At 36.7% G+C, this 18,058-nt stretch overlaps 1 protein-coding gene and 2 pseudogenes across 1 annotated transcript; 1 reads left to right on the top strand and 2 right to left on the bottom strand.

Annotated features, from left to right (window-relative positions):
* Window positions 1-385: 385 nt before the first annotated feature.
* CA1 (carbonic anhydrase 1) lies at window positions 386-11,213 on the top strand. The gene is given in 7 exon segments (NM_001032970.1): window positions 386-471; window positions 1,119-1,316; window positions 3,823-3,941; window positions 5,931-6,026; window positions 7,597-7,659; window positions 8,744-8,899; window positions 10,733-11,213. Coding segments are annotated over 7 exon segments (789 nt in total). The 5' UTR covers window positions 386-434; the 3' UTR covers window positions 10,853-11,213.
* Window positions 11,214-13,082: 1,869 nt separating this feature from the next.
* On the bottom strand, window positions 13,083-14,252 carry LOC130458429 (eukaryotic translation initiation factor 4 gamma 2-like; annotated as a pseudogene).
* A 1,448-nt stretch (window positions 14,253-15,700) lies between these two features.
* On the bottom strand, window positions 15,701-16,921 carry LOC103097806 (eukaryotic translation initiation factor 4 gamma 2-like; annotated as a pseudogene).
* Window positions 16,922-18,058: the final 1,137 nt, after the last annotated feature.

The raw sequence follows: 18,058 nt of genomic DNA, 5'->3' as shown, positions 1-18,058 counted from the left end.
AAACCACTCCCAGTATCTTTGCCAAGAAAACTCGAAATGGGATCACAAAAAGTTGGACATGACTGAAAAACAACTGAACAAAAAAAATTATAGGACATGAAAAAAAAAACATATTGTGTAATATAAATGGAGTAAAAGTTTTGACTTTTTTTCCTTAGTTAACATTTCCTTATTATCTAAGGGATTTGTTGTACCTTAAAATTACCTGCATTTGGTGGATGGGTGTGTTGTTTTTAGAGTCGTTTCTCTTCCATTTTTCCTGAGTCATGCAGAAAAGTCAACAGTTATCAATTATAAAATAACAGTCCATGAGTATCTGGAGAGCAACTATAAAAACTACAGGTGGAAACCTAAGATATCCATAGCAGAGAGCTTGTGTACAACACCATCAGTCACACTGATCACAGCTCCTTTGGTAGAAGAAACAGAAGGACATGGCAAACCTGAACTGGTCATATGAGGGAGAAAATGGTAAGCATTCGTCTATCCTTCCACAGGGGAGGCAGGTCATTTCTTCTTTTGGGGCCATTCAGTATAGGTATCTGGCAAAGGCAAAGGAATAGGCTAAAGAGTTATAGAGGCCAAGATAGCTAAAATAATATTATTTTCATAATCAGAGTTGGTGGCTTTACAAATTAATTGCCTTTTGTGTTCACAAAATATATTTTATCTCTGTTGGTTAGCAAGCATTTCATGTTAGCATGAAATGATACCAAAAAAAATATTCTTTGATGCCAGATTTTAATTTACTTTCATGAAATGGTACTTGAAAATTTTGCTATAGCAATATGAATACGTAATATATAGGGGAAACTTTTAAAAAGTAATAGAGATTGGGGCATCTGAGTGGTTCAGTAAATAGGATGCCAGATGTGAAGTTGGAAGGACTTGGGTTCAAATGCGGTTTCAAATACTTCCTAGCTGGGTGACCTTGAGCAAGTCACTTAATCCCCAATGTCTAGCCTCTATTGTTCTTCTGCCTTAGAACCAATTCATAGTATTGATTCTAAGACAGAAGGTAAGAGCTTAAAAAAAGTCATAAAGGTAATTTATTTTTTTAAAATGCCTATCAAGCATCAAGTGAAGATTTGAGTGTTTGAATATTTTTGACTTTCTAGGTCCTGAGCATTGGAGCAAGCTCTACCCCATTGCTAACGGAGACAATCAGTCCCCCATAGACATTAAAACCAAAGAGGTCAAACATGATGCCTCTCTGAAACCTATCAGTGTCTCCTACAATCCAGCAACAGCCAAAGAAATTGTCAATGTGAGTCATAACTTCCAGGTAAATTTTGAGGACAAGGATAACCAGTCAGGTAAGCCAAAAGAGACCTCCTCTTACTCTTTTCCCAAGGTAAACAGGTCAATAAATCAACAGCCATTAATTTAGCACCTAGTATTTGCTAAATGGAAGCAGTTAGGTGGCTCAGTAGATAAAGCCCTAGATCTAAAATCAGGAAGACCTGAGTTCTAACCTCAGATACTTACGAGCTATGTGACTCTGGGCAAGTCACTTAACTACTGTTTGCCTTATTCCTTTAGAGAAAGAAATAACAAACCACTCCAGTATCTTTGCCAAGAAAACCCCACAGACATCACTAGTGTGCTATGGTCCATTGTGTCAAGAAGAGAAGAGTCTAGATACAACTAAAACTATTGAAAAAGATTTGCCAAGAATTCTGCTAAGTGCTTAGGATACAAAGAAAAAAGCAAAGTGGTCCCTTCCTTGAAAGAACTTACCTTTTAACAGGCAAGACAGCATTTATATAGGTATATTCAATATGCATAGAAAGAAAATAGAAGGTAATCTAAGGGAGAAAGGCTGCAGTACTAGCATCTGGAGGAACTAAGAAGAATCTATTACAAGGGGAGGTGTTCGAGCTGAGTTTGAAGAAAACCAAGAATTCCAAGTGGTGAAGGATAGAAGGGAGAGAATTCCAGGAATGGAAGACAGCTTAGTTATATGTAAGGAACAAAAAATGGGCCAGGATGGCTGAAACAAAAGGTAAGTGGAAGAAGCCAGTTGGCAGAGCAGATTGAGTTGTTGCCTTTGGAGTCAGAAAAACCTGAATCCAGACCCAGTCTCAGTCACTTACTACCCATGTGATCCTGCACAAAAAGCTGAATTTCTTATAGCCTCCATTTCCTCATCTGTAAAATCCGGATAATAATAACACCTACCTCTTGTAAGGTTGTTGTAAAAATCAATTGAAAGAAAATCTTTAAAGTATTTTTCAAACTTTAAAGTGCTTTATTATAAATGCTAAGTGGAAAATGGAATGTATACACGAGGGAGAAAAGGACCAGGTTGGAAAGAGTTTTGAATATGCAACAGAGGACTGTATATTTCATCCTAGAGATAATAATAATAATAGCTAGGATCTACATAGTGCCATTTTGTGCCAGGCACTAAGTGTTTTCCAAATATTATCTCTTCTGATCCTTGAAACAACACTTAGGAGGTAGATGCAATTATTTTCCCTATTTCAGAGTTGAAGAAACTGTGGTAGAAAGAGGTTGGGTGACTTATCCAAGGTCACATAGCTAGTTACTGAAGCCAGATTTGAATTTAGGAATTTTCCGACTCTAAAACCATATTCTTGCCATTTCTCTATTAGATTAAGAAGCAAGGTGACATAGTCAGAATTTCCCTTAAAAAATCACTTTAGAGGCAATTGAAGAAGATTGGTGTAGAGAGGGAGCCAAATTGGGAGGCAATTACAATAATCTATGAGAGAAGTGCTGATGGTCTGAACTAGATTGGGTGAAGAAAACAGGAGAGTTTTTGTGGAGATAGAAATGACAAAATTTGTCAGTTCTTTTGATGTGAGATACCAAGAATGACATAAAGGTTAAGAACCTTGATGAGTGGAAGGACCAAGTAGCCATTAAGAGTAATAGAGAAGTTATCTGGGAGGGAAGAATTTAAGGGAGAAGATAATGCAGAAGAGCTTTGAGAAAATTAATTAATCAGAAATACATTTACTCTGTAGCACACCCATATACAATGCTAAAAAATTATCATAGAAATGTTCCATATAGGGATAGTCCTATACAAAATGATAAATTTGACAAAACTGGTCTTTAGAGCTCTTTTTCCCTCCACTCAGGAACACTTTCTCCACCCTATAGTTTTGAGTCCCTCTCTGTTTTTTTCTACTCTTCTCCATCAACCCTTGCTCTCTAGAAATGATTTGATTAACCCATCAACACTAATGGACATATAACTAAAATGGATTCAAGTGTTGCTTTTCTCATGGGGATTTATATTTTTAACAAGGTCTAAGAAATGACTCTCTATTAATAGAACATTAAACCTCAGTGATGAGTCCTAGGAGGTGTCGTTTTTATTTAGGGCTCTGTTTTTCAGGCACCTCTGAAATCATTACTAACTGCCTGCTCCAAGGTTGGTCTCAGTTCTGGATTTTTTGTTTAAGGGTCTCAACATACACTTCAGGTGCGTTGTGTGGTCTCTCTCACAGCATTCTTATTGAATATTGATGTATGTTTAATTGACATTTTTTTCAATAGATGGAAAAAATGCAGCTAGATGGGAGATACTAAAAGATGAATGAATGAAAAAATGAATGAACACATGGATGAAGCATCTATTTATCATTTACTCTGTGCAAAGCACCGGGATGAAATAATTTGTTTGAAACAGCACAAGAAGCCAAAAATGAATTAGGGATAACAATTCCACTGACCCCATGCTTCATTCACTTAGTCTGTGCTCTTGTTTAATGTCTTAGCCTGATTCAGTTTCTGCTAATTGAGTCGGGCTTTCTCTCTTGTAACTTGGTACTTTCTTTCTCATCCTAGTACTAAAAGGTGGTCCCTTCACTGGAAGCTTTAGGCTGCGTCAGTTTCATTTTCACTGGGGCACTGCTGATGACCACGGATCTGAGCACACAGTAGATGGAGTAAAATACTCATCCGAGGTAAAATCGTTCCAAGAAATGTAATAAAGTGGCAGCTAGGATAGAGTGGGTAGGGGCAATGGATAGAGTCAGGCCTGAAGACAGGAGATCCTGGGTTCAAATGTGATACTTCCTAGCTATGTGACCCTGGGCAAGTCACTTAACCCCAATTGCCTAGCCCTTATCTTTTTGCTTTGGTACTGATTGCTCTTTTGCCTTGGTACTAATATTTAGAATCAATTCTAAGAAAGAAAGTATGGGTTTTTAAAATAAACACACAGAAGTAGGCATATTCTAACTGTATGACATTTTATTCAGTAGAAATGCCTTACTTTAGAAGTTTTCAGAATATATTATAAATATATACTTATATGTATTTTACAAAATTTTGGAATGCTTCCTTGCCATCCTTTACTTTTTTTTTAATTCTTAGGATTACAGGGAGGGACATTTTTTTTTTAATCAAGTAATTTTTCAAGTAATTTTTATATGTCTGATATAAAATTAACCTTTCTTCTAGTAATATCTGTCTTTCGTTTGAATCTACCTTCATTTCTAAAAGGGGCAACTAAAAAGGAAATTTGATGAAGTTTCCTCCTCAATGTGAGCTGTGAACCAATCTTTACAGTATTACATAAAGAGCCATATAATATATAAGTTAAAGAATAATCCTATCCAGAGAAAGGAAAGAGAAATCTATAAAAGGTTGTATACATATCCTTGTTTGGGATATATAACTTAGGAAACCTATATATATGAAGCAACATTGTTTACCAGAAGCAATTAATCTCACTTTCTAAATTATGCTCAAGGACAATAACAATCTCCAAAATACTGATTCTCTAAGACTTAGAGATGCTATATAAAATTGCCTTCTTGTAAACTTGCTGCTAAGGAATACTGTGTGGTATAGAGAAAACAATTTCAGCTTTCACATCAGAGAGCATGAATTATGGTTCAACTTCTACTTCCATGATCTTAGACAACATTTAAGCTTTCTGGGCCTATTTGGCAAAATGAGGAAGTTGGACTAAATTAGTTCAGTTGCTTCCCTTGTGGGCAGCTAAGCAACACAAGAGGAGGGAGGACTGGATCTATAGATAGAAATAATTGAATTTAAATACAGTCTCAAATGCTTCCTAGCTATGTGACCCTTGACAAGTCATTTAAACTCTTTATGCCTTGGTTTATTCATCAATGAAATGGAGATAAAAATAGAACTTACTTCACAGAGTTATTATGAAGATTAAATGAAATCATATCTGTAAAGTTGTTCGCAAACCTTAAAATGCTATATAAATTCCAGCTATGTTTATTTTGTTCCAACTCACAATTTATGGTCATATAAAAGTTTGAATAAGAGAGAGAGAGAGAGAGAGAGAGAGAGAGAGAGAGAGAGAGAGAGAGAGAGAAAAGAAAACTTCAGCTACTGATATAAAAGTCAGTCAGCCAGTGTGCCAAGAATAAGTAGAAGCCTACTGAGTTCTTCAACCCCAAAAGTGCTAGAGGAAACAAAATGTCAATTTTTTTTAGTAACTACAACAGAGAAATGAACAGAAAAGCACTCTCAGGGCTGAGAATTTTCATTCTACTTATTCTCCCACAGAATATTAATGTGGTTATCTAACAGTGAGAATCTGGCTCTTTCCTGTCTTCTGGCAAAATTTTCAACATGATTGCCCTCACTTTAGTTTCCTTTGTCTAGACCAGGAGGGCTTAACTTTTTTGTTTCATAAACCCCTTTAACATCTAGTGATGCCCACAAACTCTTCTCAAAATAATGTTTTTAAATACCTAAAACACACAGGATTACAAAGGAAATCAACTGTCTTTAAATATATTTTAAAATATTCCAAAATAAGTTCTGGACCTAAGGAAGGTTATGAACTCCTGTCCTAGTCAAAGGCAGCCTCCTTTGAACTGCCAAGTGAACATATGCATTGGTTAGTAGTAACTATCATTTGTATAAGGGTAAAGAATAAGCCTCAACTTTTAAAATTCTTTCTTAAGTTACACATAGTTCACTGGAATTCTGAAAAATATTCCAGCTTCAGTGAAGCAGCTGAGAAACCTGACGGCTTGGCAATTATTGCTGTTTTTATTAAGGTAGGTAAGAAAACTATGCAAATGTTTCATTTGTCCAGATTAGAGCTGGAGATAGGATGGAACAAGAGACTAATAGTATTCTAGTTGTTCTTCTGAGAGCTTTAATTTCATCCCACTAATTTAAAGTAGATGAAAAACATCCCAGAATGCCTTCTATTTGGTTTTCCTATTGGCTTTGTTTCATTTGGCTGCTCTTTCTGCAGAAAGAATTGTGGGGGTGGATTCTGTTAGGGAGGAAAGAGAAGAGGAATCTTCCTCTCCTTCACCTTTGTCCCTCTCCCAAGCCTTCTTACAAATTGCCTTGTTTCATTTCTGTTTCTGACTTAACCTCAAAGTTCTTGTAGGGATATATATTAAGGAAGCAATGTTTTGGGTTTTATTTTTTATGACTCTTCAGATTATTTAGCAGATAGAAAAGCAGACACTGGTCAGGTAATAGACCAAGAAGTTCTTGAAACATCACCATGAAATTATTTGGTTATTGAGGACATTGTGAGTGTGAAACCTCCTACCCCCTTTTGTGATTATAATAATATTAGCCTTTATGATGATTTTCATAACGCAATCATTAGTTTTGAGTTAAAAGTCAGGTAATATAGTTTACTTTATAAAAGGTATAAAGATTATTACAGTTTAGGGTGGTATCAAATCTTGTTTACAGGCATTTGACCTTAAGCCTATATTTTAAGAGTTTCCATTAATCCTACCACACCCCACTCTTGGGTGTATAACAAGATGATTAGACAAAAAGAGAAATATGGTCTTGTTTGTGTAACAAGACAGTCACACGGGAGGTGGAGGGCTACTCTTGTTCGTACATAACCGTTAACCAAACTGCTGACTCCTAATATTACACCATAATATTCATCAATAAAAAAACAACAAAAAACCAAAACCCTGACTATTGCAGAGGCTTTAGAAAGATCAGCTATTATAAAAGACATAAGTTACCATCCATAGTGCTCTTTTTTACACTCACTAGTCTAACTCAGCATTTACATCATTAATTAAGAACCACCCATGTGAAAGATTTTACATCCATTTGATTTTAATTTTGATTGTATTTTTCTGTCACTGTCATCAGATTTCTTGGCATAAAAAGGCTATCTCCTAAGGCTCAGACTCTCTAGTTCTGATCTTGACCAGGGTCTGGCTTTATTGGGAGTTTGGCCTCCTCTTAATAAACCTATTTAGCTTGGAGTTTTTGTATTGGGGTGATAAATTTTCATCACAACATTAAGGAGTAGGAGAATATACAGCAAAGACCAGAAATATGAAAACTTTTCATGCCACTATTTACTCCTTGGATTCTCATTTCTTGAATATGGGTGCTTACTTGGGCTGAAAAAAATCCCTGGGTCTATTTAGTATATTTAAATGAAATTTAACTTCATCATATTTTTAATATGCTCAAGAATAGATAGAGAATGCATTCCCAGACATGCTGTCTTATTGCAAAATAACCTCTGAGAGAAAAAATACTGATTCTCTCTTCATTTTTTAATAGAAAGTTTACATTGACTTTGTAAATTGACTTTCCCTTTTTTAAAATTTTTAATTCTTTTCCCAGGCTGGCCAAGCCAACCCAGGCCTCCAGAAAGTAATTGATGCTCTAAGTTCAATCAAAACTAAGGTAAATATCCCAAATCAAAGACTAACTAATAAGAAGGCCAGACTTGGGGGCTCACTAAATGAAAGTTACTACAAGAGAGGAGGGGGAAATGTAGAGGGAAAGAGAGGAGAAAAGAGACAGAGGAAACTATAATCTGAAAACTCCTGGTACCTCAGCTGCCTTTAGGACAATTCTGAGTGAACTCCTACAGTTATTTTGTAGGAAGAGTCACTTAGACATGTAAATTCATTTTGCAATGCTTATTCTTTTTAAAATGCAGTAAACTTTCATTATGTTAACAAAGATATTTGTATTTCTTTGATAACACCAAAGGATAAATTCAGGATGCCCTTTTAGGATTAATAAAGAATTGATTGAAGAGTTGAAATAAGCTATCCTCATCTGTCAGCTGAAATAAAATTATGGAGTCAGGAAAAAATGACCAAAATAACTATTTATCATAAACTTTGCCACTCAGCTGGTATACAAAATAAGTGTTTTCATAATGCAGAAAAATTATATATACATATATATGTTATCTATAACATATTTTTAAGAAGATGGCTTTATTCCAACACAGAAATATCTTCAGTTCTTGTCTCTCCTCTGCCTTATTCAAAAGGAAAAAAAACCTAGAGCTTAAAACTTCAGTGCAGAATTCTCACATTATCCTCTATCACCAATAATGCTACTTGGCGAGAGAACTTGTATCAGCTCAGTGGCACAATGGATAAAGTACTGGACCTAGACTTAAGAAAATCAGAGTTCAAATCCAGCCTCAGATATTAGCTATGTGACCCTGGGCACATCACAACTTCTTTCTGCCTCAGTTTCTTTATCCATAAAATGAAGGTGATAATAATAGCATCTACATCAGACGGTTGTTGAAAGAATCAAATGAGTTAATTAATATTTGTAAAATGCTTTGCAAACCTTAAAGTGCTTTATACATGCTAGCTATTATTATAACTTATTTGATCACTTCCTCTACTGTATTATCCTCTAAGATACTAGTTGTCATCAGAAAAACTAAGGTAAAGTCTACAGAGGATGATGAACCTGTAATTATTTCAGAGTATTTTATGTTATAACATATTTTTTTCAGGGCAAAAAAGCTCCATTTGCTAATTTTGACCCATCCCTTCTAATCCCTCAATCCTCGGATTACTGGAGCTATCATGGTTCTCTGACTCATCCCCCTCTACATGAGAGTGTAACCTGGATTATCTACCGGGAGCCTATCAGTGCCAGCTCAGAACAGGTAGAGTATCACAAAATGGGCACTGGGAGATGAAGTCAAGTCAGCTAATGGTAGTTAATGAAGGGAAATAGAATTTCAGTTGCATTTTAGAAATGTTATTTTCCCCTTTTAATAAATGCAAAATAGTTTATTCTTGTTAAAACATTGTTCTCTGAATTTATATCTAGCAAAAAGGAATAAATCTTGTTCTTTCTTAAAGGAATTCCCATTTATTTTAATATTTTTCTAGACTACAAAGAAGAGAAATGTAGCTGGAAATCCCCCTAGTAAACATGTGCACTTAGATCCCATTACTCAAAGTAAAAAAATAAATCTTGACAACTGTCAGGGTTCTGAACCAATACCCTGACAGTTATCAAGTTGGGTTTTTTTTTTATTTGTTAGAAGTTCATGATTTTAAAGGCCAAAGTGTTTATTTGCCCTCAGATTCTGTTGAAGAAAACTAGAGTTTGAGGTTCACTTGCACCTCTGGATTGATAAGAATTTAAAAACACTTTCCCAACCAATTCTTTTAATTTTTGAAATTTTGTTAAAGCAATTTTTTTAACAAAGGAGAATACTTCTTTAAAAGCGACCCCAGTGGACTGAGAGCCAGGCCTAGAGATGAGAAGTCCTGGGTTGAAATGTGACCTCAAACACTTTCTAGCTGTGTGACTTTGGGCAAGTTACAGCTCCCATTGCCTAGCCCTTACCACTCTTCTGCCTTGGCAATAATACGCAGTGTTGAGTCTAAGACAAAAGGTAAGAGTTTTAGAGGAAAAAAAAGTGAATCTAGAAAAGCTCCTTGTTAGGGTGGTACAGTGCAGCCCTAGCTAAAAGCATTACAATTTATGGAAAAGAACCCTGGAGAATTGGATTTGTTGTGCTCATACTTTGATTTTCTCATTCAAAGTTTCCCTGGGATTTTTCATCATGTTATTAGTTCTTTTTCAATAAGCTTTTCTTTTTGCCTTAATATATTCCTTGAAAAAAGATCAAAGCAAGAAAGACCTACTCAGGCTAAGTCTACACAAGTGAATAACTTTATCATTTTAGATAAGTAAACTAAGTTTAATAGACATTATCAGTCAAGTTGATTAAATTAATTGAGTAATACTGAACTGGCTGGTCTATTCAGTAGCTTTGTGGCAACAAATGGCACCAGCTCAAAACTACTATATCACTTGAAACCAAAAGAATAAAAAAACGTACTATCTCACCTCCACTTGCCTAATTTGTTTTTATGCTGTGTGTCTTCACTCTTATTATCTGATGGTGTTAAAGTGACCCTTGGCAAAGTAGGACTATATTTAACTGGTAGGCAGCTTGATAGTCCATTGAAGTCAAGTGGTGGTGGGCATGGACTCAAAAGGCATGAATTCAAATCCATCCTCAGAGACTTATTAGCTGTGTGACCTTGGACCAGTCACAAAAAACTCTTTCCAGATCAGTTTCCTCATCTGTAAAATGGGGTCAATAATAGTACCTACCTCCCAGGTTTATTTTTAGAATAAAATGAAATATTTGCAAAGTGTTTGACCAACCTTAAAAGCATTAAATAAGAACTATTATTAGTATCAATTATTATTAATGTCATTATTTTAACTGTGGCCATTGTAATTCAACTGAAGTATGTCACTATTTTCTCTCTTTTACTCTTTAGTCCCACAATTAAATTGATCATGCTCTTCAAAAACAGAATTGTTGGAATTTGGGGCTATCCTACTCTCCTTTGCATGAATGAGAAGAATCTATTTATTACAAAGTCAGTTTTGAAAATAGAATTGCATTAATTACATTGGGTATAGTGAGTATTGGATTGCCTTTAACTACTTTTGAAACTCTTCCTCCTAGCTGGCCAAGTTCCGAAGTCTTCTATCGACTGCTGAAGGTGAAAAAGCATCCTCCATCCTGCACAACCACCGACTCCCCCAGCCACTGAAAGGGAGACAAGTGAAAGCTTCATTCAAGTGAGCCTTCTGTCATCTCCATTCCAAAGAGGAAAAAAGGCAACATCTTTTCTAAAGAAATCTTTTCAAACCATAGGAAGTAAATGTCTTGCATGGTTATTATTTAGTGAATATTTGTTGAATCTGAATTTAATCCGTGAGAAGCATGTGGACTATTTAGTTATTGCCATTTCATTAAATTCAAGTTGCATGAATTTACTATACTAATCTTCACTCTGTGAGATTCTCTTCCAACAACTCTGAAGAAAAATATTTTACTTTTGGCTTTTGTATGCATTTGGTAATCTGCAAGCTAACCATAATTTAAAGTTTTGCTAAAATTCAAGTTTGAATAGAGGGATTCTTTATGATGGTAGTTACTGTTTGAATATGATTTAAAAGGGAATCATTAATAAATAACACATTTAGCCTTTCATTTTGACCCATAAAGTTCTTTACTTTTCCTTTCTCGTTGACGGTTATATTCTTTATTTTTTATTGAAGACATTTATTTTTTCTCATTCTTCTTATATTCTAAAAGCTAAAATGATTTACTTACAAAAGAATATGCTCTTCCACATGTATAATAACCTAACTTTTAAAGCAAATTTAGATGAAAGGCCTAGAAACAGGTAGTTTACAATTGATGGCTCCTCCACTGCCTCACTGAGACATAGTGGTGATCCCAAAGGTCTTAGAGACTATCAAATCTATACACACACACACACTCATTCTATTTGCAGATAAGGAAATGGAATTACAAGGAGGTTAAGTGACTTGCATAGGGTCATACAATCATTAAGTATCAGGAACACAGAGCCTCCTGATAGGTATCATGCTCTATACTTTACATCATTCTGTTTCTCAAAGATTATCCCTGTAAAGTACAAGATATGGCAAATTCTGTCAAGCCAGAAAGTCTCCTCTCCAAGACACAACTTAGATAATTTTGGAGAAATTCATCACCAAACTGGAACTAAGTTGATCAATTTTTCAATGAGAACCACCTTTTTCAGGCTATCAAGTTGAAGGGCTATAACTAGTATTGGTACAGATAATACATGAATGAATCGTGGATCCTTTATTTTTTAAAGTATATTCTTATTGTTTAAATATTTGGTAAAGATGACATCAATTCAGAATTAAATTAACTCAATTTTTAATGCCCCCTTAAGGGAAATGAGCTTTTTTTCCTGACCCTACCCTGTGGCATGATTAGGGATAGGACATGACATTGACCACATATGAAGTCCATCCATGGCCCCTGCCAACTACCTCTAGGGAGCAAGGAAAGGCTAAAACTGGCAAGTTCCTGTGTTAGGAAAGGACAAAGGTATTATACTGAACATATAATACAGACTCAGTAAGTACTGAGAATAATGAAGACAGAAAAGAGGCTCCAGAGGCAGAAAGCAGAGTCAGAATCAGAACCAAGTGTTGGTCCTAAAATCATTAGAATCCATAGACCAATAAAAGAGATACAGTATTCGCCAAGTTAACACAGGTCCAAATTTAACTTAGAGTTCATAGAATCTGCAGCACTTAAGTTCTTCAAATTCCTTTATGATTCAACAATAAAACACTCTATGACTATATTGCTCCCCATCTGAAGAGAAGCATGAATTCCAAAGGAATACTTATTTTTCAATGGTGGTGTACAAGAAAGCAGGGGAAAGGGAGAAGGACAAAATAAAAGAAATTCAATTAAAGAGCATGGACTGTGCCCTGGTGCATAGTTTTGTGTTCACTGACTTGTGGAGTCTCTAACAGTTCTGGAGGGAGCCTCTTCTGATTTTGTGTCTCCTTAAACATTCTGGTCCTAAATTATATATTTTGATATCTTAGTCATATCTCAATGTAGATTCATCCTCCCAGCATTCCCAAACGATTTTATAACTGACTTGTACTTCAAAGGCAACCAAAAGGCAGAAAATCTAATATCCCATTACTCTTAGAAGCACTAGAATGTTCCTAAGACTTAATAAAATGAGAATAAGAAGTCTAATCATTCTGAAAAGTAATCTGGAATTGTGCCTCTAAAGTCACAAAACTCTGCATAGCCATTGACCCAGCAATACTGCTGCCAGACCAGTACCCCAAATGAATCAAAGAAAGAGGGAAAGGATTCATATTTAAAATGCTTATGGCACAAAGTTTACAAGACAAAAAATATATAAAATAGCTCTTTTCTTAGTGACAAAAAATTGGAAACCAAGGAGGTGCTCATGAATTGGGGAAAGGCAGAACAAATTATAGGATATGGATGTGATTTATTTAAATATGCCATAAAAATCACAAAAGAGAAAGTTTCCAGAGAAACATGGAAAGAAGCCTCATATGAACTGGTAAAGACAGAAGTGAGCAGGACCAGGAGAACAATTTGCACAGTAACATCAGCATGGTAAAAACATGTTCGCAAATCCCTTGTCTACATGAAGTTTAGGAGAAATGTTGTCTTTTATCCATTTATATATGTGAGGAGATGAATCCAACTTTATTTACTTCAACTGTTCCTTTTCCAATTTGAGAAGTGGGAACAAGAAACTAAGTCCCTTTCCCTCCAAAATCTCCAACATTTGATCCTTATCCTGATTGATTTCTGGAAACATTTTCTGCATATTGACTTTGTTTTGTTGGACAAGTTCTGTTAACTATTCACGATCTTGTAACTTAGCTAACTGTTGAAGGCAACGTGAGAAGAGAGGGAAGTAGGTGCCACTTTCCAGTGGTTGAGCTAGCTCTGAAATGCTCACCAACTCTGAAATGACGGCCTGGGCTACAAACTGAGCTAAATAGGATCTCACCAAAGGGATGTCTACCTCAAGTTTGGGGCACTGATCCAATACATTCAGGAAAGCGTCCATAGAGTTGTCACTAGTGGCTATTCCTTCCCATTTGAGTAAACTGATCAAAGCATGTGCTTTTTCTTTGTCTTCATCAGTCATGTCCAGGGATTGAATGATTACTTTGCTTAATATCTTTGGGAGAAAGTGTTTGTGAGCCTTCATTTCCAGTACACCATTGACAGCATCATTTGCATTTCCACTATTCAGGTACTCTGTCACCACAGCTTCAATTAGTTTGAGTAGTTCTTATTTTGATGGTGGAGGCTTTTCTTAAATAAGTAGTGGATTAGTTTTGAGGCTAAGCTGAGGAGTCTGTCCCAGAGGTAGTGTTAGAGTGCTTGGTGGTTGTGCACTGGGAGGAATCATAGTTTTCTGGGGCTGAAGCTTTGGCACTTGACTTTTAATCATTAGGAAAGATTGAGCAGGCCTCAGACTAATCTCATCTGCATTAAGATGTCCTTTCTTAGAAAAGTGAGGTAGCATATCCTTCCACTGTCCTTGTAGCTGGAATAACAGTCCCTGACTCTGATTATGGTAGAGCTGGCTAAGCCCCTGGCTTTTCATAAACTTGCTCCCATCTCTCCAAACTGGAATTGTATAGGAAGCATATTGTGAGATTTAAAATAGTTGAGGTCTTAAACTGTAGTGAGTTAAAATGGTGGAAGATATAAATTGTGATAGATATAAGAGAGAGTGAGTAAATTTGACCGCAGAAAATATGTTTCACTACAGTGTCTTGGTTTTAAATCAAATATAAGGTGATCGCCAGGGAAATATTCCCAATTATTCAAATACCCAAGTCAACTGGGTTTTATAGAGATTTTTAATTAATAATATAATGAGGAATTAGAGAAAGAGTAGGAAAGGAATAATTATGAAGGGCCTCAAGCCAATATGGCCTAGACCTGAGTCTTAAGAGAGAGAATCAGTCAGTCAGTCTTTTAACACTCACCACAAGGTCTGCCTAAACAAGGATTCTAGTGACACCAGGCCAGCTCCATCTCAGCTGACTTCACCAGAGAGCCTTCCAGCCAGAGACTGTTCCAAAGGGCCTCTCTCCAGAGCCTCCAGAGAGACAGAGTACCCTTAGAGGAGCTCCAGTGATACCTCCTTAGAGATTGTCCTCCAAGAGCTTCCCTTCTCCAGAGCCTCTCTCAAGAGATTCTTCCCAAGCGGTCCTCATCAGAGATCCTCCAAAAGGAATTCCTCCAAAAGGATCTCTTCCAAAAGGATATCTCCTCAAGAGATTCTGCTTTTTCTTATATAGGGGTTTTTCTCCCATGTCACCTCCCCTAAGTCCCTACATCTACCAATCACTGTAGACACTTTCCAAAGGACTGCCCATCTAAATTCCTGCTAAGTCGACCAATCTCCTCAGTAAGTCTGAATCAGAAAAAATGCTGCTGTGTCACCAATCTCCTCAGTAAGTCTGAACCAGAGAAAACACAGCTGAGTCAGCTAATCTCATCAAGAGAAAACTTGCCCGACCCTTTTAGGTACCTAGCATCCCATTGTATCAATTCTAAAAACAGGCCTGGCTCAAAGAACTCCTTGCCCCACCATAAGCATGGATCCAAGTATTTTCTTTTTTTAGCAAGGAGTTTTCTGCCCTAAAGCATTCTTAAGTACAGGTGGAATAGAGGTCCTCCCATAGCAAGGAGTTTTCTCCCCTAAAGCAGTCCCAAGTAGGGATGGGGTAGAGATCCTCCCATAGCAAGGAGTTTTCATATTCAAGTAGAGTTTTCACTATCTGGTAGGGAATTATTTCAAGTAGGGAATTGGAGGATTCCTCAATGTGGAGTAAAATTTTTAACATTCATAAATCTGTGGAATTTTAAGGTTTATAATATATACCCCATGGTCACTGAAGAGTTGGTTTGATAGATGACATCATGGTGGGTGAAAATCTACCCTGGATAACTCCTGGACCAGTATCAATTCTGCTACCTAGCATTTTTCCAAACAGCAAGTCTTCCAAGTGGGTCCCTGTCCAATTTCATCCTGGGTGGCATAAATTGTACCTCCAAAAAAAAGTCACTTCTCATCCCTTGAGCCATAGGGGCAGAAATAAAAAACTCCTAGATCTTTTACTGCATCTCCATGGATTTGTTTGATCATCTCTGGTCCATTGTCAAGAAAAACTGCGAAGTTCTAGCAACTCCCTAGTATCCTGCAGTAGGAACCAAATTCTTGCTAGCAATTCATTAAGGACTTGGCTCTTTCATGGTCTGACCTTGGTTCTGCTGTCCTAGTTATCTGACAGAGGCACACCAATCCTCTCCCATATTTTTGAGTTGTACTCTCTTCTTTTCCAAAAGTGGTTTGATGCACTTGTGAAGGATAGATTCATGAATAAGATCAAGCTTGCCAAGTTCTCCAAAGAATTTGATCTTCCCCAACATCTTGATCTTAGCAATGGCTCTCTGTTCCTACTCCTTTCCTGGATGTCACGTTTGTCATAGATATCAACATTTCTAGTTCAGTTTTCAAATTCATCTTGTAGTTTGGAAATAGGGACAGGTCTGAATGTCCTTATTGTCCTAGTTGCCCTCCAGCTGCTGGGCCATCAAAATTTGGTGCATCTTCTGCTAGTCGCAGATATAGCTGAGCATACAGTGGGCTCTACTTTGGCTCTTCAAGGGCTTTGTCCACAATCAGCAGTATGACCCCTTTTAAGATGAGCTTAGACTCTACACCCACATTGAGAAGCTCAAGGCATAGCCTGTCAAACTTTTCAGGAGTAAGCTTATTTATTATGCCTCTTACTTTCCTGAAGATTGAGTCATGTCGTTCTTTTTTCGTTTGCTGCTCTGTTGTCATCTCGTCTAGTGCTTCCTTCAGGGATCCGTTTCTGAGTGTTTTGCCCTGGGATTTTCCCCCAGGAACTCTTGGGATAGTGCTGAGGTGCACCCCTACTTCCTCTTCCGTCTGAAGAAGCACTGAAACGTGAAGCACACCCTTCTGCAATCGCACTCTCCACTTCGGTGGCTTGACTACGAAGAGTGTTCAAAAGAATAGTATTAATGGATGGCGGAGGGAAGGGTGGGGGGAAGGGGGAGAAATGAAAACCTTCACCGAGGCGTCAGCAGCTGCCTAAGCCGCTGCCTCCTCTGGATCCGGTCGTCGGGGATGAAAAAGGAAAACAAAAAAGGGGGAGGGAAGGAGAAAGGAGCTGGGGATTGAGCGAAGGTCTCAGATCTGGGAAATCGCTGCTGTAGCCACCATCCGGTACCGGCCGCCACCTCCATAGAGCTCCAACTCACTGCTAGCATGGTAAAAACAAATGACTGAAAGACTTAAAAACTCTGGTGAAATTACCAGCCCCAAAACATGTCTCTCTATTTCCTGCAACTGAGATGATGGATTCAAGATACTAAATAAGACATACATTTTTGGACAAGATCAATACAAGGATTAGATTTGCTTGACTATATGTGTTTGTTTATAAAGGTTTTGTTTTTCTTTTATTTCAATTGGGGGAAGAAGGAAGGGGGAAGAAAATAAATGCTTGTTAATTGAGAAAAAAAAATTTTAAGAAAGAAAAGGAGTAGAGAAGCAAGTTTTACCTCATTTTTAAGCATAGAGAACTCAACTTACTCTACTATAGTGCTATAAACACTTATAAATAACATATTCTTTGAGAGAGATTAAGATATAACTTCTATCATAAATTGTAGAGGTTTCTCATTTATGAGAAGGGAAAGACTGTGCTGTGGGGAACAGGGTGGATGTGATGGTAACACTAACAACAGGAATTAAGCAGAGTGGTATCTCATGAGATTTCTTGACTAATCTAATTTATTTTTTGGTTAATATAATGGGAGAAAAGTTGGGAAACATCCCAAAGACGTCAAAAAAAAAGGAAAGTCTTTTTCAGGGAAATCACTGATCCTTAACAATTGATTTCTTGATCAGTAAAAGCCTTGATTTCTTGATCAGTAAAATGGGGATAACAATAGCACTCACAACACAGTGTGATGATAAGGATCAAATGAGACTAGACATGCAAAGCATTTTGCAAACCTTAAAGTACAAGATAGATGCAAACTATTACTTATTCAATTATTATTATTATTATTTCCTTCAGAGATTGCTTAACCTTCCCTTTATTCCTGCAGCCCTAACTATGGCTAGCTATGTCAATGATATGGACTATTGATACAAGAGAAATTGAACAAGAGTGTGAATGCACCATACAAATCTACAACCAACACTAAAGTAACAGCTGTGTATCAGTAGTATTGTTTTTTCATTATCAAGGGATAGAATCATAAAGAAAATTAACAGCAAATAATACAATTGAAAACTTATCTTTTAGAGTGGTTTTAGGTGCTGTTTTACTTGGAGTTAGCATTATTTACTAGATAATATGCTTCCCAATCCTA

This window comes from Monodelphis domestica, chromosome 3, assembly GCF_027887165.1.
Source record: "Monodelphis domestica isolate mMonDom1 chromosome 3, mMonDom1.pri, whole genome shotgun sequence".
NCBI classification, from domain to species: domain Eukaryota; kingdom Metazoa; phylum Chordata; class Mammalia; order Didelphimorphia; family Didelphidae; genus Monodelphis; species Monodelphis domestica.
Note: the sequence above shows the minus strand (reverse complement) of the source record. Positions and strands in the feature narration are given on the sequence as shown.